At 42.4% G+C, this 21,850-nt stretch overlaps 1 protein-coding gene across 2 annotated transcripts in view; it reads left to right on the plus strand.

Moving 5' to 3' along the window:
* The first annotated feature begins 2,203 nt into the window (after positions 1 to 2,203).
* Positions 2,204 to 21,850, plus strand: part of ARHGEF7 (Rho guanine nucleotide exchange factor 7) — a 118,726-nt gene continuing 99,079 nt past the window's right edge. Inside the window, exon 1 of one of the 2 annotated variants that reach the window (XM_073664377.1) lies at positions 2,204 to 2,601. In XM_073664377.1, the coding sequence (XP_073520478.1) occupies positions 2,437 to 2,601 (165 nt within the window). In that variant the 5' untranslated portion in view covers positions 2,204 to 2,436. The remainder of the gene's footprint in view (positions 2,602 to 21,850) is intronic. The other variant, XM_073664378.1, reaches the window with a different exon arrangement.

Below are 21,850 nucleotides of genomic sequence, written 5' to 3' on the forward strand. Positions count from 1 at the left end.
CATTCTTTATTGCCGGCAGGGGAGCAAAAGGAAAGCTTTCTGCCCAAAGAAGTGCGCCGCCGATGGTGGCACACAAAACATTATAATGACAAAACATTATAATGGGGGCAATCTGGCCCTGGGCCCTTAGCGGTAGCCCAGATTGCCCTCATTATAATCCACCTATGTGGAGGCATCATATTGTAAGAGATTTTTGGCATGTTGGTTCCAAACGTCTTTATTGCACAGGTGAGATAGCTGTAGACTATCAGTAAAACAGGGGGTGTCTGTGAGTTGGTATCCCATAAATGGCTGCTGGCTAAACGATGCTTTGGCCAACTGTTCGGTTGACAGCCATCTCAGCCTTCTCTTCTATACAGATGAGCGCTTGCTCAGCCTAGTAGTCATGTGTTCTCTAAGATACAGCCGCCAACAGACATCTCTGCTGGTTTATTTTTGGCCTTATTTATGGCGTTTGTGTCACGGGTGTGTCAGGTGTGACAGTCGCTCTGGATCTGGCTGTAGAAGATCACTGCGCTTGGCATTGCAGACAGCTTCTTAATTCTTCTTCTTTTAAGACCAAGCTGCGACCTCCCTCCTGCTGCTGATTGACACACCCTTGCATGGGAGTTAAAAACACTCAGTTTGCTCCAGGCAATCACCGGTGATACTTCTATGTACCTTTGAGCATGCTTGGAGTACTAACTGTTGGCTGGATTCTTCTCTGGTGTCTGCTCAAGCTAAGTTAATCCCCTTTGTTTGTCTACCTTGTTGTGTTTAGTTTGTAGTGAGGCTTGACCAGTGCTCCCCCTTCCCCCTCCAGGGCCAAGCTCTAGGGACATACAGGGTTTAGGGTCCTGCTCGGCGATAGGTGTGAAACCTATATAGGGACGGTAGGGTAGGCAGGGTATTATTAGATGTGCCTAGAGGTCTCCTCTCCCCCTTTTCCTAGTGTTTGGGCTTCCTCCCCCTCTTCCCTTCGTGTTGCACTTAGTCTTTCCCACACCTTGCGTGACAGTTTGTTTGATATTTTAATATAATCTCATAAAGTAATAAATAAAAAAAATAAATTAGCAAAGAGTGAGATACACACTATGTTATACGATTGATATATATTCCCATAGACATTATTATATACTGATGTTAGCACCCTTATTTCAGGAAGAAACAAGCAATCAGCAGACCGAAATCGAACATGGCCAATCGACATCACCCTGGGCCCCGAAGATCAGTTGGCCGATGTCCCCATACACATTAGAGCGTTGGCTGAACCTGTCAATGTTGGCGGGCTTGGCCAACATTAGTCTAAATTGTATGGAGGCCTTGAGCCATTGTTGGACACCTATAGCGACAGTGGCAGAAGAAACGCAAGAAGAAATCTAAGCAGGAGTAGCAATTCTAGTAAGAGCATGTTCAGTGGAGTTTTTAATTGCAAAGTTTGACACGGAATATGCACGTTCTGTTCACCAATATCTATACTAAAACCCCCCACAAAGCAAACGCCATTGATTCCAATGTGAGATCCGCGTTGCAGTTCATATGGCTGTGTCTTGTCCGGTTCCGTTTCCAAAATGGCCTCAACAATTAACATGCCTTTCGTAGAAGCCTTTTTTGGGTGGATTCTGCCCAAACCTGCAATAGCCTCACTAATCGGAAATAATCCATGTGCAGAACAGTGACAGCAACACAAGATTTCCAATATGTTTTATCTATATGTGCATATAGCCTTATTTAAGTGCTTACTCATATACTGAAATCAATAACCATTATGATCAATGTGCTTTAGTGCTAAATTATCATTTACAACCTGCCCAAAAAAAGCAAAGCTGTAATCAATGGAAAATATACTAGATTCATATGCTAGAGATTTTTAATGACATCCTTCTCATGGCATTTGCACTAGGGTGACATGGTTATCATTACAAGGCTCCGCTGTGGGTCTGCTTGTGGAAATCATTGCAGAATTTGGATAATTATTACTAATAACAGGAATGTCAGTAGATACTATGTGGAGAAGACACTTCATGATGCATGCCAGCGATGTGCTGTAAGACTGGCAGCATTGGCTCCATGCACAGGGCTCCTCTCCTCTGGCAGCAGGGCAGCACTCTCAGTGCCAGGATCCTCTGAAGAGTTAAGGCTGAGGCGGCATTGCAGGTTGTGTATGCAATGACAGGCTGCCAGGCCCAGCCATGGAGGAGAGGGGGCAGTGAGGGAGAGCCAGGAATAGGAGGGGGAGGAGGAGAGAGGAGCAGACCTGCTGCATTTCTACAGCATCGAGGCGTCATCATCTGCATCTACCCAGGAAAGGAGGGATCAGCAGCAGCAGCAGCCCGGGCTTCAATGTGAACTACGGGAAATCGCCAGCAGATCTCCTCGGAACGGGGGGAAGGGGCTGGATTTGGGGGTCCCTGCCCCCCTTGCTCCTGCGGTTCCAGGCTGCATTCTCCGTGAGCTATGAATTCAGCAGAGCAGACCGTTACATGGCTCATAACACTCGGGGTGCTGGAGTCTCCCAAGAAGACCATTTCCGACCCGGAGGGCTTCCTGCAGGCGTCCCTGAAAGATGGGGTGGTGCTGTGCAGGCTGCTGGAGAGGCTGCTACCCGGCACCATAGACAAGGTAAGCAGCCTGTCCGCGGCACTGCGGGGGTTAATGTGCAGCACCACCACCGCCCCCACTCTGGACCGATAGCTGGAGGTGGAGGAGGTGCCCTCACCACACACAGGGGGCCCAAATGCTGGGGGTCATTGTCAGACAACAGGCACACAGTAACCTCTGGTGCCATAGAGCCCCAGCTGTGTGCACTGATACAGACACTGTGTGTGTGTAATACATATATGTATGTATAATGTAATATATGTATGTGTGTGTATATAATGTAATATATGTATGTGTGTGTATATAATGTATGTATGTATGTGTGTGTATATAATATATGTATGTGTGTGTATATAATATATGTATGTGTGTCTATATGGTGTGTATAAGTATAGCTAGTCTGTATGGTGCATCTAAGGCCACTGCCCTCCCCTTCAGTCCTATTCCTACACTACATACATGTAGCACTCAGACATGACTGTGCTGGTCATGGATAGGCCTAGCGACAGGTGGGGCGGTGTTAGTGGCCCCTATGGTGGTGGGCTGCGTAGTAGAGGAAACATTAGCCGTGATTGGGGGTCTATCCATACTCCCAGGGAAGGAGAATGGCTATGACAGCTGTGCTCTTTGTCAGTGAGCTCCTCAGACGCTCCTACTGGTGGAGAGCCACACTACAGCCAATACTAAGGAGCTAGCGGGGTGGGGGGCTCCTGTGTCACGTGCTGATCATCACATCTCCCCAATGACAGCCACAAGCGTAGAAAATACACCCCGATAGCTCTTATGTCTGTGTGTTGATTTGCTTTACTGAATTAATGGAGTCGGCATTTATAGGTGAATAGTCTAACTAATATCTACAAATACAACAATGCAAGGCAACTGTATTTTCCTGCTAATTATTCTGTAGTACACCATGCTATATGCCTTGTACTGTGTTTTATGCATTTTATTATGATGGTGTTGGGGCATTGTTAACATATATGTTCCCTCTCTTGTAAATGTTTTGCAGAAAGTGCTAAACAATTATTACTGTTTACTGGAGTCCAGCGCAGAGATTCTCAAGAGCCTGACCCAGCGGCGGTGTTGGTAGACCTGCTAACCTCCTCCTACCTTCTGGCACCCTGGCACTTCTTCTGATTAGCAGGCCCAGTGCTACACATGCGTGATGTTGTGCTGTGTCTACTAATCGAAGATGCACTTGGGGGTGTTGGCAGCTAGGAGAAGGTTCAGAGGGCTTTGGTCTGGACTACTGATGTGGCCACTGGACCAGGGTCCTGCTAATCTTTTTACTCAACTCTAGTGTTTACCTATAATACACAAGTTTTATTTAGGCCAGGATGTTTACGGTATTGAAGTATTTGGCCTCAAGAAGTCCAAGTTACAAGTGCAAAAATATATAATGTGCATAATGTAAGAAGACTAAAGGAGGCCATATATTTATATTGAAGCGATTGTCCAGGTTTATCACTAAAGTCTGAAGTCACTCTATATGACTGCAGACTTGTTAGCTCTCACAGTGCGCACAGCATGCGTTGTTAGAATTCTCCAGTGCCAGCAGCAAGATTGGCCAGTCATTTGGCTGGTATTTATTATAATTATTCAACAGCCTTTGGCTTGGTTTTGAGCCATTGTGACTTGATGGATGAACACTCTGTAGGAATATCGATCTTGTGCAAGCCTAGATAGATCCACCAGGGTCTTCTCTGCCGTTATCTTGATTGTATCAAGCCATCGGTTTCTGGTCTTTATCCTTGCCTTGTTCCTTCTGTTCTTCTGACCATCATGTCCTTCTCCACTTATTGATCTTTTCATATGTGTCCAAAGTAGGCAAATCGTAGCTTGATGATCCTTGCTTCGAATGACATGTCTAGCTTGATTTGTCCCAAAATTGATTTGTTTGTTCTTCTTAGCATCCACGGTATTGATATCATCCTTCTCCTGCACCACATTTCGCTATATGCATACACCCTGCCACATTGTGACTAGACACGTGGCCTCGCTCAGTTCGCTTGTATTGAGTGAGGCCGCACACGTCTCTTTGGAATGTGTCTTGAAGTATGTATATCTTATTTTATTTATTTTACTCACTTATATAGCACCATTAATTCCACAGTGCTTTACATTATTGGCACTGTCCCCATTGGGGCTCACAATCTAAATTCCCTGTCAGTATGTATTTGGAGTGTGGGAGGAAACCGGAGAACACCCACGCAAACAGAGGGAGAACATACAAACTCCTTGCAGATGTGGTCCTTGGTGGGATTTGAACCCAGGACCCCAGTGCTGCAAGGCTGCAGTGCTAATTACTGAGCCACCATGCTGCCCTCATATATCACATGCTTGTGGTCATATGATTGCCTGGTTTCACCGCTGGCACAGGAGAATCCTCACAGCGTACCTGGTGCGCGCTGTGAGTATTCACAACTTTGCCGTCACATAGAGAGACTGCAGACTTTTGTTAAACACCTGGACAACCCCTTTAATGCAGTTAGAATGCTTGTTCAGACAAGCAGCTATTCCTACTGAATTCTAAATGTTCTAAATAGGGGAGCAGAATAAGCCACGGTCAGACATTTCTGCTGTTTTTTCCCTTTTCTCCGCCTCTGTGGCCTCTTTATTCTTAGGATCAGGCGAGGTACACTTTGTTGGAAATGTACTAATCATAAGGTGATGGAATATCCCAGCGATATGGCATCACTTTATAACATGGGGATTATCTGAGCATTGTGTTATCTGGATTATCCAATATGTAAGTGAGTGTATTATGGGGAGTGTAGAGCTGGCTTTACTCACTAGATCAGTGGTATTCATACTATAAGGCTGACCCTCATTTTTTAGAAAGCAGTTTTCACAAATGTGATCATGTGCCACAAGGAACCGTTTCTTGCTGTATAAATCTTTGGTTTTTGGCTTATTGTAATGTAATGTTGGGTCCATGAGACAAAAAAAGATGCCCAATGGTTAGGCTGGGCATTACACTGTTCTAGCTGTTGACACTGTAGTAAAAAAAAAGTTTGAGATGCCCCGCATTAGACCAATATACATTTCATTCAATTTTGATGGAAACCATCAACAATCTGATGTATATTAGGGATGTCTCCCAACTGTACCCTAATGTCTGATTTAGGGGAAAGAAAAATCCTTTGTTTTGACAGGGTATAACCCACTGTGAGAAATGTCTGGCAAGGATTGCCTTCCTCTTCATTGATAGGGCATTTGGGTAGAGTTTGTCTTTATTAGTTTGTTATATAGGTTTTGTGAAAATATTAATTTTGGAAGACTTGAATGCGCCAAGATGCTGTGTCCACAAGATAGGTATTTACATGTTTGGCAGAAGAAATGTTTAATGTTTTGAGAATGGATTGCCTCACCCTAAATAAAGAGGAGTGCTGCCTTACTGAATAAAATGAGTTGCGATAATATGAGGTTGGGTTGCAACTTTCAGGAATTTAATGCAGTTTTTGAAGTCAGTGCCAAGAGAACGGATTCTAAAAAAGGAGTCTTGGTTTTCTCTTTACAGCTGTCTTCCATTTAAGATCCATTCCTGGCTTTGTCTTTAAAAAACGCTGAAAAATCTGAATGTGGAAACCCAGCCTTAGTATATGTGCACATGTTTTTTGCACTAGTTTTTTGCACTAGGCAAGTGGTGTTTTACCTGAAGCGTCTTTTTTTGTTGTCTCTTTGGATGTCTTTTACGGTGTCTTTTTTAACATATATATATATATATATATATATATATATATACTGTAATAAGGCCACGGCCCCACTATCAGTATTTGTTCAGTATTTTTTCCCAGGAGAGTGAGCCAAAACCAGGTGATGAACAATCAGAGAAAAGGTATAATAGAAACAAGTCACCAATTCTGCATTCATCACCCACTCCTGGTTTTGGCTCCCACTCGTGAGAAAAAATACTGACCGAATACTGACCAAATACTGATAGTGGGGCCATGGCCTAATAGTGGTGGTAAGTGGAAGTCGCCAAGAGAATGAACAGTTCACTTCATTTAGCCACTTCACGAGTTTCGAAGCTTGAAGCCATTAAGTGAAAAAAGACGCAACAATATGTTCTTTCTTTTTGCAGTTTTCTTAGTGCTTTTTCAGGTGGTTTCCAGGCAGAATCTGCCTGGAAAAGACGTTGAGTTCACATACCCTTAGGGTGTGTGCACACTACATTTTTTTTTTCTTTTTAGGTAGACGAACAAGCCAAGTTTTTCAAGGAAAAGATGCTTCGTTTTGGCCTTTTGTAATCCTGAAGTGTCTTATTTAACATACGGTACTTTGGTAATTTCTTGAGCGCTTTTGCAAGGTTTGTGACAACCGGTGGTGTTTTTCAGCATTTTTTCAGCATGTTTGGGGGTTTCTTACTGGCGTTTTCTGGATCTTTTTGTAACTCTGTTCAGCGATGAAGAAACTGGTAGCGATTTTTGAAGTTAAAATGTTGGCAAAACACTAAAAAGACCCAGGCGCCTTCCACACGTCTTTTGAGCATTCCCATTGACTTGTATTGTAAATTAAAAAACTTCTTCAAACTGGAAAACGCCTGAAGAGTGGTCTGGCCACTTCTTTTAACTGTTTGGTGTCTTTGGAAACTTTAAACTATTTAAAAAACTGAACATATGCACACAGTAAAAGTCATTTATACGTAGAAATTAGCGTTTAGTTTTCACATTTTATTTGTGGTTAGAACACCTGCCCATTATAGAATGTAGAGTTGTTCACATGTCCATGTTTTTTTTCCAGACAATGTGTCTGCAGAAAAATCACTAGAAAAGGTCAGTTTTTATCAGCATCACGGATGAATATCACCCATGCAAGTCTTTGGGTATGAAAATCATGGACAGCTAACGGCTGGCATCAACGTACAATCTTTATGCTGTCCCTGATTAATATTGTAATGCATAGAAGAAGGTTTGCAGTTCATTTAGTTTTTTTTCATATGTGAAAAATCATTGATGAAACACTGATGATAAAAACTCAAACACTGACCATACATTGATGAAACACAGATCCAAACACTGATGACGCTATAGCCATTTTTTTGCATGTGTGAAAAATCTCGAAGTCGCCTAAAGGGTGCTTGCTGGCAAAGTCAAACACCTTTTCTTTCACAGTTAAGCATAGACAAGGAAGGATATTGGCTTATCTAGTGAATTTAGTCAGCCAGATCCTTTCATAGTTCCCCTGGAAGTTGAGCTGCCAGGAACACAGTGAGATCTGAAGATAAGGGAACATTTGATTATACATTAGTAAGTTCTATATTTTTTATATACTTTTATATATTTAGTTGCTATGCCTTGGATAAGTCATCAATATCATATCAGTGGGGTCTGACACTCAGCACCCCTATCAGCTGTTATCTCAAGTCAGATGTAAACAAGGATCGGAGCCTGAGCAGCGTGGCTTCGTCCAGGCTTCCTCCACTGTGTATGGGCTGCTTCCAAGAACTCCTCAGCTCCTATGTGCTGTTCAGCTCAATACACCATTTATATCCTGCCACCTTTGGAGCTGACAACAGCTGATCATTGGGGGGTGCCAGGTGTCAGACCCCCAACTATCTCATATTGATGACCTACCCTATGGATAGTTCATCAGTATCACAAGACTGGAAAACCGTTTAATGTGGCATCAATGAAAAATGTAATAGACCTGTGCACACTGAAAGACACATTTTTAAAGGGAGTCTGTGACCCCCAAAATATATTAAACTAGCTATACAGTAAAATAGAAGACTAAGGGTGATTTCACATTGCACTTATCTTCACGCTTGTGGGTCTCGTCAGAGCTTGCGTCCAAACCCCTCCGACATTTGTGCCGACTGGGCCATAGACTATAATGGTTCGGCAGAGCGCAGTCTACTACGTCTGGGTGTCTGCCTCCAGTAGGTGTATACGTTTGAAAATGTTGCACATCAGATCGCACGTTTGCTCTGCCATCACCATTAAAGTTTATTGCCCCATCAGTGCATATGTCCGAATCCCATTTTGCGGGGGGGTTCGGACCCAAGCCCCGACAGGACCCACAAACGTGAAGATATGCACAATGTGAAAGCATGCTCAGCCTCTATTAAAATCATACTAGCAGTGCACATTTTAGTGGTACAGAACCTGAGAAAATTACTCATAATTCAAATTCAAATCAGGGGGTTTCGGAGCTCCCTTGACGTTGCAAATGGCTCAGTGCAATCTACATTTTGGGAACTTGCCCTGCTTCTGATTTACAGCATTTGCCGTTTGCTTATACACCCATAAGCAAGCAAGTGGCTTCAGAGAGAAGGAGAGGTTAGCTCAAACAAAGTCATGAGCTGTACATATAAAATTTCTTGCACTATAATCCTCAAAGCCACTCCTTTCTCTCGCTCCACTTGCGTTTATACAGTGTAGAGAGCAGCAGCCGCAGAGAGGAGCCAGGGAGGAGAAGACATCTGCCCACCTTAATGCTGTGTGGGTAAGCTGGCCTAGCTCAGGCGGTTTAAGTGCACATACGCACATTGAGTTCAGGCAGCCCTAGTTCTTGGCATGTGAACCCTTTCACTCAGAATTGGGGAAGTCTCTAAAATGCAAATTGAAGGAAGGTAATGGTGCCTTGAGCCTTTGTTCACGCCAATGGTTCACAGAAGCCACCTCATTTGCATTTCAGTGAAAAGTAGTTTTCTCTAAGAACTTACCTCCTGTCTGTTCAGCCCTGGGATGATCTGTTCCAGCTCACAACCTTCACGGACCACTCACGTCGACAGAGCAGCTTCTTCTCTTCTGCTCTGCTGTATTGACGGGCATCACTGCTGTTGTTATGCTGATTGACAGCTGACTCCCGGCTGCCTTACTGCAGGGAACCAGCAGTTATTCAGCATGACGTCGGCAGTGATGCCCTGTCAACAAAGTGGATCGGAAGTGAAAGCGATGCTCTGTTGACGTGAGGTCAAATGAAGCCGGAGAATCGCCGTCTGAGCTGTAACACATCGTCGTAGGGCAAGTACGTAGTTAGCAACTACCTGCCGGTAAGTTCTTAGCCCCATAACCCCAAACTAAAAGTCACGGATAACCCCTTTTAAGAGGTACAAGGTGTGAGGACAGGAGGATTAGTTAATTATTGGTAAGAGGTGGAAAGATGAGATGAAAAAATCAAACTAGCTTGAAGATGGAATTTTAGAAGGTTGAAAATACGTTTTCAAATGGGTCTATGTTGCTGAATTATTTACAGGGAAACCCTGTCCCTAAATAAAGAGGGAGAGGTGACAAATCAGCAAAGGGACATAGCACGCATAATAAGAAAATAAAAAAGTCTACGAAAAAAACCAAAAGTTACTAGTATACAAAAATAGATATGAACAAAACCTGGGATACAAAATAATTCCCAGTACAAGGAAGAAAACAATAGAAATGTAGTAAGGAATCCTTATGTTGGACAGTTGCTGTAAAGGCTCATTCAGACATTGGTAGTAATTTTTCTTGTACACAAAAAATGGACTGATTGGTGTTTTGGATCAGGTTCACATCAATGTTTAGTGAGGAGTTTTTACCATCAGAATTTCATATTTATTTATTTTTTTGTGGACGAGAAGGTTTATCAAGCTTTTATCAAACAAACATGAAAATTGGACAATACTGGATACAACTAGGGTAGAACTTGTATTCAATATAGTCCATGTAGCTGTTCACATGTCTGTGGTTTTTTTTTGTGTGGATCTAATGATCTGCACCAAAACAAAAAAAAAATGTCCAGTTTTGGTCAGTCATAGATCAAACTTTCAAGTCTATATGTCCGTAAAAAGAAAGGACTCGACTCAGAAGTCATTAGTATTCCATACTTGTGCAATTTGAGATTCATGTTTGTTTGATAAGGAAAGCTTGATAAATCTTCTTGTGCGCAAAAAAATTGATGACAATCGGTCCTTTTTTTTTTAGTACGAGTAAAATCACTGTTGTCTGAATAATTATGGGGTGATAGGGACTTTCCTTGTTATTTCTATTTCTATTTCATGATTGATTGTTTGATAACTCAGATTTTGGACTTCAAGGGGTTATCCGGAATTATTATTTTTTTTCTCATGGGGCTAAAAACTGACAGGCAGGTAGTTGCTAGCTACCTACCTGTTCTGTCCGACGCAGAGCGGTCACAGCTCCTGTCGATTCTACTGCTTTATTTGACCTCATATCAACAGAGTAGCTCTACTTCTTCTGCCCTGTCGATGGGGCGTCACTGCCGACATCAGACTAATTGACAGCCAACTTCCTTCAGTTAGGCAGTGGGGAGCTGGCTGTCAATCAGCCTGACATTGACAGTCACACCTCCCCCATCCTCCTTGTCAACAGAGCAGAAAATAAGCAGCTGTTCTGTGAGTTCTTAAACCCATACTAAAAAGTCCCGGACAACCCCTTCAAGGTATAGTCATTAAATCCTTGTAGCTACAGTGATTTCTAATGGCTAAGAGACCTTTCATTAAAAGAAAAAAATACCATAGTTATTTAAAGGGCATCTGGGGGATGGAGAAATAAATATTTCAATGTGTTTCTCTCCATAGTCATCTGGGCGGTGCTACAGTGATGACAAATAACAGTATCCTCACTGTTAGCACACCTACTCTGCCTTGACTGAAAGATAGTGCTAACTTATCACAGTAGGTGGGATTTCTGTCAAGGCAGAGAGCACATTGTAAGGGCTTGTTCACACGACTGTATTTTCGGTCTGAGTGCTAACCGTAAAAAAAAAAACAAAAAAAAAAAAACGCACTCGGAACAATGTTATTTAATGGGGCAGTGCAAATGGGTGATTTTTGTTTCACTGATCAAATCAGCATATGAACAAAATCGCAGCATGCACTAGTTTCTTCTGTGTATCGGATGACACTCACCCACTCAAGTGTATGGGTACGTGAAAAAAAATCACATGCAATACGGAGCCACAGTATAGCATCTGATTTTTAATGATACATTGCAATTCTTTTAAATAGGAAACTCTAGATAGTCTTGTAAATTATTAATAACTACTGCTATAGAAAAACAGATTGTATACAGATGACAAAAAAGAAACAAATCGTGAGTTTTCTGGATGAAACTGACGATTTTTATACAGTCGTGTGAACCCGGTTTCATAGTGAGGAAAACCTCCCAGATAAATACTCAGAACTATTCAATTTTTCTGCCAATATGAATAATGTACTTATCAGTCCTATAGCGTACGGGCAGTGGTTTAATGACCTCAACTTTGATGACAAGTTCCCTTTAAGAGTTGGCGTAATTTTTGATGTGATTCACATTATTTACCATTATAAACCAGTGTAGAATATATTAGACAAGCTGGCAGTCAGACAGTATTTCTGGAAGTTACTCATCATGTTGACATAATAGCTTATTTATTTTTGTGTATCTACATAGACATAAAATATTGACTGGTTTTGATTAAAACATGGCTAAGGGCAATGTCACACTGGTTAAAAATCCTTTGCCATTCCCTCTTTATTATTGTCTGTGCAGCTGCAAAATGCTGACTGAGAGCTGGAAAAAGCTCATACAGGACTTACTAATAAAATAATTGCTTGTACTCTCTGCAGGATTCTAGTTGTATGGTTTCTTTTTTCAGTAATGATCATTTGGTGTAGGTGTTACTTTTTGGTGATCATAGTAGACATGGCATGAGATATTAGTTGGCTTATGCCAGACAGTTTTGGTAGCATCTCCTTCTTTCATCATAGATGTTAGGGTATCTGCACACAGAGTTTTTGAGAATTTTTTTTAGAGAGGGTCTTATCCGAAAAATGCCTGAAAAAGCAATTGAAAGGCTCTTGCTATTCATTTACACTGTAAAACCACTTGGCTGTTAATATAGAGAGTTTTTTTTCTACTTCAGGTTGTAATAAATGATGGGAAAATAAAGTGCATGTAATTTCTTTGAAACAGCTCCCAATGGAAAATGCTCCAAACTAGGCACTGCCCAATCTAAAGGCTGCAAAAAACATTTCTGGAGAAAAAACACTTCCATGAAATCCATGAAAAAAAATGTTTTAGCTTCTTCCACCCATAAGAAACCTGTCAGTTGTTTCTTGCTGCCAAAACCAGGGGTAGCATAAATCGAAGCCTGGATGTACGATTGCAGCGTTTCAGAGAAATCATAGTTTAAAGAAGAGGCTGGGGACTATAGGGAGAGCTAAGACAAGTCCTGCACAGCCCCTGCCTGGCTTCTCCACACCCCACTCTAGTTGATTGACAAGTCTCTCCCATTGTACACAAATGAAAGAGACCTGTCCACTACCTGGAGAGGAGTGAGGAGACGCTGGCCAGGGGCCTCATTGGACAAGTCTTGCCTAATTTTATGATTCCCGGAAGGCTGTTCAAATGATATTTTATCTCAAACACCGTAGCGTGTCAGAGAAAATCATACGCGATTGCAATTGTGCAACCAGGTTTTGATTCATGCTGACCTTGGTTTAGGCAGCAGAAATCGACTGACCAGTTCTTTTAAACGGTACAATTTGGGCAGTACATAGTAACACGGATCAAAGATGGACATGTCTCCATGTCAATTTTGCAGACAATCAGTCTTCAAAAAAAAACATGTGGAAAGACACATTGATTGTAATGTCCAACGAGACAAGAAGGTGAAGAAAATGTCTCACAAAATAAATGACTTTATTAATATAAAGATTCACATCAAATATCAAGGCCTAAAATGAAAAACAGAGAGCCTCAATTGAGGGCTACAGCCACATACTTATACTTGCATAATATGCAAAAATGTCAATGCCACAAGATTAAATCTCAGTGAAAAATAGGGACACTTTCCCTGACGAAGCTGGGTGAAACGCGTGTTGGGGCGCCAGGGCTGCACCACTATTGGACCATACCACAATTATACTATGTAAGTTTTTATTAACTCTATTTGGCCCTATTCTTGACTGAGATATAATCTTGAGGCATTGACATGTTGGCATATTTTGCACTGTGCAAGTCTAAGTATGTGTCTGTAGCCCTCCATTGAAGCTCTCTGTTTTTCTTTTTAAACCTTGATATTTGATGTGAATCTTTATATTAATAAAGTCATTCATTTTGTGAGACTTTTTCTGCACCTTCCTTTCTTGTTGGTTATTAATTCTGATTTATAGGTGTGTCTCGGACATAGGTATTTTTACTTTCCAGTTATGGCTAAATTGGTGTTTGTAATGTGTCTATGATCTAAAAAAATAATGGACAGCACATGTACAAAAACACTGATGCATACAAATATCTCATGTCTTTAGCCAACTTTAGTGAAGGAATTGTGAGATTTTAATTTTTTTAGCTATGGTAATATTTTAGCCTCGGTTAAAGAGGTTGTATACCGGTATAACAGAATAAGTGATAATTTGCTGGTATTTCATGGGAAAAACCAACTAAACGTAACCAGAGAATACTAAAATAAGTACGCATACAGATTTATCACCATTCCTGGTTACATCTGCTCCAAGGCAGATGGATGTTCAGCCAAACAATAATGCATTCTGTGCAGATCTGGAGACAAAATCCTGTTAACCATCTGGCATTGATGGCATGAACATAGGATGTCAATCAAAGATGCTAACAGGGCGAGCTTGGGTAGGTGCTAGCATTTCCAGAGACCTTTATGACTAGTAAGGAAAGCATGTATCTTTCTGGCTATTGAATATAAAGTTGAATTAATTCTTGATAGTTGCATTCCTTGTAGCTGGTCTACTGTACAGGTCCTGAGATTGTAATCCATAGAACTAATATACAAAATGGATGGCAGTACTGTGGGGAGAGTCATTTCCCATACAAGCTCCAGTAAGGATCCTGTTACTTGTCATCCATATCCACCATCTGGTGCAATAAGCTCTAGTGGTTCCATACAGAACTTGTGACAGAAATTAGTCTTGTGAGCAAGGGCAGTACTTTAGGTGGCACATAGACCACCTGGGCCAAGTATCCCATGAGGGACTCTCCATGTTTATTATCTGTGTAGTATGTGCATTTTTGCATTACTGAGAAGCTCTTGGTTTTGATACCTTGAAAAAGGAGCCGATGCGGTGCAGAAACGCGTTGGTATTAATAAAAACCGACTTAGGCTGTGTGCCCACGATGCGTTTTTTAATGGCTTCCGCAGCAGCAAAAACGTTGCGGAAACGCATTAAAAACGCATGGTAGAAGGCCTGCCATGTTCCCCAATGATAATCCGCATGTGCTGTGCACATGCTGCGGACATTCCCGCTGCGGATTATCATTGCGGAAAAAAACGCAGCACTACCAATTATTTTGTGGAAGAGCTGCGTTTTCGCCGCCATAGACTTGCATTGAGCTGCTTCAAATCTGCAAGTATGTAAAACTACTTGCGGAATTGAAGCACATTTGCTGCGATTTTGGAACACAAGACCGCAGCAAATGGGAAGTGACCTCATGCCGTGGCATTCCTGCCATCCCAGACCATCCCATTCCAGGAAGACGAGAATCCCATACCATTCTCGTCTTCCTGGATCATGGCTGAGCATCTGGGGTGGTACAAAATTATGGACCTGAATGTCCCGGTCATGATTAGTGTGGTGTGTGTCTGCCGGTGTCTGCGTGTGTCTGCCGGTGTCTGCGGGTGCTCTGTGCTGTGTCTCCGTGCAGGCAGACATAGGCCGATGTGTCACTACTACTCCCATCGGCCTATGTCTGTCCCCCGTCCACTAGTGCCAGCAGGATCAGCTCGATGGGAGCAGTAGTTCCCATCAGCCTGATCCCGCTGTTAAAATTGCCCTAATGTGTCCTTTAAACTGCCCCCATATGTTAATTTTTGGCCCCCATAGGTTTATATTTTGCCCCTTTATTTTTATTTATTTATTTTTTTATGCCCCCATATTTTTTTGATTTTACTTATTTATTTTTTATTTTTTTTTTAATTTACAGTCCCCATTTTTTTTTTTTGGTCCACAAATTTTAAAAATACATTTCATTGGTGGCCAGTTGTTGCCTAAAATAAATTTAGTTTATACACTACCTGTCCCCACCGAACGCCACCTAAAATAAAGTAAAAAATAAAAAAATAAATCCTAAACTCACCTAGACACCTAATTCCCCGAAGCCATCAATCTCCTGTAATAAAATATAAAATAATAAACCAAAAGTGTATCCTTACCCCTCTGTAGTAGTCCACGAGTGTCCCACGAAGATCTCCAGTTTAGAGCAGCCACATAAAATGTGACCGCTCTAAACCACCGCCGCCGCTACAATGACGGGGCCGTAAAGCAGTCCCGTCATTGCATAAGCGAGTTCACCAGAGTTCAGGCAGCGCTGCTCCGGTGAGCTCCTTTACGGCCCCGCTGACCGTGAGAAATTCCCACGGTACAGCAGGGCCGTAAAGGAGGTCACCAGAGCTGCACTGACTGAATGCACTCCGGTGACCTTAGTCAGGGGCTCACGCTGCCGGGAGCGGACGTGTTCCCGGCAGTGTGAGCATACAGCAGCCATGACAGCTGTCACATCTCCAGATGTGACAGCTGTGCATGGGAGATCAGAGCAGGAACGTGGACAGGTAATTATTTTTTTTAGTAAATTAATAATTAAATAAAATTGTGTCCTTTATTTCAAATAAACAATTTTTTTTCTGGGTCTAGTGTGTTTTTTTTTTTTTTAACTCTTTGTAGGTTAGTAATGGGGGTGTCTTATAGATGCCCCTCATTACTAACCTGGGCTTCATGGCAGCTGGCGCTGACATGAACCCCACCACCATTACCCCCTGCCACCGCACCAGGGCAGCGTGGAAGAGCGAGGCTAAGCGCCAGATTTGGCGCACAAATATGATGCGCCAAATCTGGGGCAGTTGAGGGCTGATATTATAGCCTGGGAGGGGGCCTATAACCATGGCCCCTTTCTAGGCTATTAATATCAGGTCGCAGCTGTCCGCCTAGCCTTTGCTGGCTTTAATTTGGGAGTAAAGGGCAGTAAAGGCTAAGCTAACTGCTGCATCCTGATATTAATAGCCTAGAGAGGGGCCATGATCCTTGGCTACCTCCCAGACTATAACATCAGCCCTCATCCGTCTGCTTTCCCTCTGCTGGTTATTAAAAATACGCGTGAGCCCTCCCAATTTTTTTTATTTTTAAATACATTGAAATGTAATTATTATACAACGTATGCGTGACCAAGCATACATTGAAATGGGTCTGTGTGTGTCTCCGGTATGTGTGGAAAAAGTCATCACCACTTGTACCGGAGATTCTGACGTGTGAAAGAGCCTCAATTGGATATTGGGGGGAGAGGTTGCCCATGTGTGTAGGGGTTAACGCATCAAAACCGCACATAGAATCCGCATGCGTTTTTCTGGCAAGGAGATGCAGAAATGGTCAGGAAAATTTCTGCTTCATTTCTGCATCGTGGACACATAGCCTTAGGGTATGTGCCCACGTAGCGTTTTACAAGCGTATATGCTGCGGAATTTCCGCAGCGTAAACGCTTGGGAAACGCTTGGTAATCCACCCCCCATGGTCCCCAATGACAAGCCGCAATGTCAATGCCCATGCTGCGGATTTTTCCGCAGCATTTATGCTGCGCTCAAAAATCCGCAGCATGTCCATTAATTTTGCGGACACGCAGCGTAATCGTCGCCATTGACTTGCATTGAAACGCATAATATCCGTGTCAGTACATTTGTACACACGGATATTATGCGTTTCTATGTGCGGATGGTACCCAGGTCTGGAGGAGAGAAGACTCTCATCCAGACCTAGGTACCATAGAAACTGTAAAAAAAAAAAAGTAAAATAAAAAATAAAGTTTATACTCACCTTCCGGTGTCCTCCCGGTGTTTTGTCTGCTCCGTCCGGTCTATTGCAATGCTCCTGCTGTTGTGAAGGACCTGCCATGACGTCACTGAGTCATGTGACCCATCACATGGCTCAATGACGTCACCGCAGGTCCTTCACACCACCACGAGCCACCCAACACACCGTACGCGGCAGAGAGAACACCAGGAGGACACCAGAAGGTGAGTATAAACTTTATTTTTTACCATTCTATTCTTTTTTTTTAACTAACTTGGTCACACTACTATAAATCCATGCCGGTTGCATGGATTTATATAGTGTGACCAAGTTGTCAAGCATTTTTCCAAGTGATACTAAAATCGTTTGGAAAAGCGCTTGATAACCCGCATGCAGAAATGCATGCAAAGACGCTTGACAAACGCTACTACCTGGCAGGAAAAACACATGTAAAATCCGCATGCGTTTTTCCTACCAGGAAGAAGCGTAAAAAATATGCAGCATTTCTGCATCGTGGGCACATAGCCTTAGAATCCCAAGGCTCTTCATTCCTTAAGCGCAGCCCGCTTTATGGCACTGATTATTATTCCTATGCAGTGACATTACTTAGTGGTCATAATCCTTTAGCTTCTGACATCATTATCTTTTTGCCCCCATTCTGTGACCTCACTATTATGTCTGCAGTATATTGTCTGCAGTAACCCTTTCCTATAGCTTTATTCTGTGTTTCATCCTGTGCTGTGACATGACTGTGTATTGTGATACACTGTGACCATGATTAGTGTTGTGGTTAGTGTACAGTAACACTTTCCTATGAGTGATGAGTGTTTATGATCCAGTGTGCAGTGCACCCCTTCTCCGCAATATCACTATTATTTCTGTGCTTTGTTTCCATGTTGATATTTGGCCATTACTCTGTAGTTGTAACATCACTGACTTTAACCTGGTGTAAAGACATTATTGTCTTTATTATAGCCATAGTTACATTAGTGTCCATCCTTGTACTGTGACATCACTGTATTGGTTATAACTGTACTATGACATCACTACTTTTATTATCCCTGTATTATGATGTCACTGTATTGTTATCACAGTACTGTGTCATCATTACATTTATTAACCCTGTACTATAATATCACTATTAAATATCTCTGTACTGTGACATCACTACATTTATCTCTATATTGTGACCTCACTACATTTATTACCTCTGCACTGTCAGTGCTGTGTTTATCTCTGTAGTGTGACATCACTGTATTATCTATGTACTTCCACATTGCTATATCTATTACCCTTGTACATTAGTGTACTGTTTTCACAGTATTTATTATCCCTGTACTGCAACATCAGTATTAAAGGGAATCTGTCAGCCCTCCTAAGCGTCTATATGGGCATGCAGGTCATAGGAAACTGAATAACATGACACCTGCGACACCTTGATATCTGTAATCTGATGTCTTATTCCAGAAAAATCCACTTTTTTCTTAATGTGTACATGAGCTGTTAAGGTCTATGGGCCAGAAATAGATCTTCCCAAGAGTCTCCTAAGGCTATGTGCCCACGATGCAGAAATGCGGCATATTTTTTCCTCTTCTCCCTGGCAGGAAAAACGCATGCGGATTTTACATGCGTTTTTCCCGCCAGGTAGAAGCGTTTGTCAAGCGTTTTTGCATACATTTCTGCATGCGGGTTATCAAGCGCTTTTCCAAGCGATTTTAGCATCACTTGGAAAAGTGCTTGACCACTTCATCACTCTATATAAATACATGCAACCGGCATGGATTTATATAGTGTGACCAAGTTAGTTAAAAAAAAAGAATAAGAATGGTAAAAAATAAAGATTATACTTACCTTCCGATGGCCCCCGGTCTCCTTCTCCGCTCCGTCCGGTCTCCCCGGTGTCTCGCGGTGGTGTGAAGGACTTGCGATGACGTCATTTAGTCATGTGACAGGTCACGCGACCGCCGACGTCAGCGGTCGCGTGACCTGTCACATGACTCAATGACGTCAAGTCAGGTCCTCACACCACCGCGAGCCGCCCAACACACCGCACGCATCGCTATGGAGACCGGGGGACATCAGAAGGTAAGTATAATCTTTATTTTTTATTTAAAATTCTTTTTTTTACAGTTTCTATGGTACCCAGGTCTGGATGAGAATCTCCTCTTCTCCAGGCCTGGGTACCATCCGCACACTGAATCGCTTCATATCCACGTGTGCACATGTAGTGATGCGGATATGAAGCGTTTCAATGCAAGTCAATGGCGGCAATTACGCTGCGTGTCCGCAAAATTAATGGACATGCTGCATATTTTTCCGCAATGATAATCAGCAGTGGAAATTTCCGCAGCATGTGCACAGCACATGTGGATTATCTTTGGGGACCCATGGGGCACGTATTACCAAGCGTTTTTTATGCGTTTTCGCTGCGGAAATTCCGCGACAAAAACGCTTGAAAAACGCATAGTGGGCACACAGCCTAAAGCTACTTTTTTAAATGAAGGAGGCGTCACCAGTGTGAGACATGTAGCTCAGGAGAGCAGACTGTCAGTCATTACATGTCTCACACTGGTAACTCCTCCTTTCATTTAAAATAATCTCTGGAGGCAGATTCTCAGGGAGACCAGTGTCCGGCCCATAGCCTGGAACAGCTCATTTACATATACAAAAACATGGATTTATCTGGAATGAGAGATCAGATAGCAGATATCAAGGTATCATTTTATTCTATTCAACTTTCTATGACCTGCTCATATAGATGGTTTAGGATGGTTGATCCTACTGACAATATTCTATTTAAACCTTTTTAGGTTACTGCAACAGGTGAAATCCATGGGGACATTTACACAGGGCCTCCTCAGTAGGCGGTCCAAGTTATCTCTTGTGTCGGCACAATGCTCCTGATTTTTGTCAGCTACCCACAGTATCACCATGATCTGTCCAGCCACCACAATACTTCTGCAGCAGGAGAATTTAGCCGACCCCCGAGAGTTACAACTAAGGCAATGTCCTCCCACACAGAACATAGCCAGCGCCGCAGCATCACTATCTAGTGTAAGGAACTGTCCTGCTCCTGACCATAGCCAGCCAGCAGCATCAACACTCAGCCCTCCCGAATGTGTGTGTATATGATGTGTATGTAATGGGCATTTCTTCTATAGTATGTGTGTGATGAACACATGTATATAATGTATGTATATGTGTGTTATGTATATGACATAATTTAATGTTCTACAATTGTATATACTGTAAATTGGATTTTCTGGGAATAATTTTTTGCACTAGTTAAAATAATAAAGTCATCTGTTACTCACCCTCCATTGCTCCAAGATGCCAAGCTACCTCTGTTCCAGACTTTGCTGACAGGCTACAGTGGTGACATCACGTATCCAGTACATGTAACCGCTGCAGCTAATCACTGAGCTCAGTGGTCTCTTGTGCTGTAGTCACGACGCCACCGCTTATAGCCTGCCCACAAAGTCTGCGGCAGCAACACAGAGGCATTGCTACAGCAGGTAGAGGTGAGTAATGCCAGAGTTTATTAAAAAGAATCATTAAAAAACAATTCCTGGAAAATCTCTATAAAATATATACAATTGTAGATTTTTGAATGATGCCATGTATATAACACATACAGTCATGGCCGAAAGTGTTGGCAGCCTTGAAATTGTTCCAGAAAATGACGTATTTCTCCCAGAAAATTATTGCAATTACACGTTTTGTTATACACACGTTTATTTCCTTTGCGTGTATTGGAAAAATGCAAAAAAAACAGAGAAAAAACCGCAAATTGGACATAAATTCATACAGAACCTCAAAAATGGGCCGGACAAAGTTGTTTTGCACCCTCAACTTTAATATTTGGTTGCACACCCTTTGGAATAAATTACTGCAATCAATTGCTTCCTATAACCATCAGCAAGTTTCTTGCTCTTCTCTGCTGGAATTTTGGACAACTCTTCTTTTGCAAACTGCTCCAGGTCTCTCATATTTGAAGGTTGCCTTCCCCCAACAGCAATTTTAAGATCTCTCCACAGGTGTTCAATGGGATTTAGATCCGGACTCCTTGCTGGCCACTTCAGAACTCTCCTGCGCTTTGTTTCCATCCATTTCTAGTTGCTTTTTGAAGTATGTTTGGGGTCATTGTCCTGCTGGAAGACCCATGACCTAGGATGCAAACCCCGCTTTCTGACACTGGGCACTACATTACTACCCAAAATCCTTTGGTAATCTTCAGATTTCATGATGCCCTGCACAAAGTCCAGGAACCCAGTGTCAGATGCAACAAAACAACCCCAAAACATCTTTGAACACCTCCACCATATTTGACTGTAGGTACTATGTTCTTTTCTGTGTAGGCCGTTTTCGATAAACAGTAGAATGATGTGCTTTACCAAAAAGCTCTACCTTGGTCTCATCTGTCCATAGGACGCATTCCCAGAAGAATTTTGGCTTGCATACATTTTGGCAAACTGCAGGTTAGCTTTTTTATGTCTGTGCAAGCAGTGGGGTCCTCCTGGGTCTCCTGCAATAGCGTTTCAT

This window comes from Phyllobates terribilis, unplaced genomic scaffold (assembly GCF_046119375.1).
Source record: "Phyllobates terribilis strain yellow unplaced genomic scaffold, ASM4611937v1 Scaffold_2__4_contigs__length_985480577, whole genome shotgun sequence".
Taxonomy (NCBI): Eukaryota; Metazoa; Chordata; class Amphibia; order Anura; family Dendrobatidae; genus Phyllobates; species Phyllobates terribilis.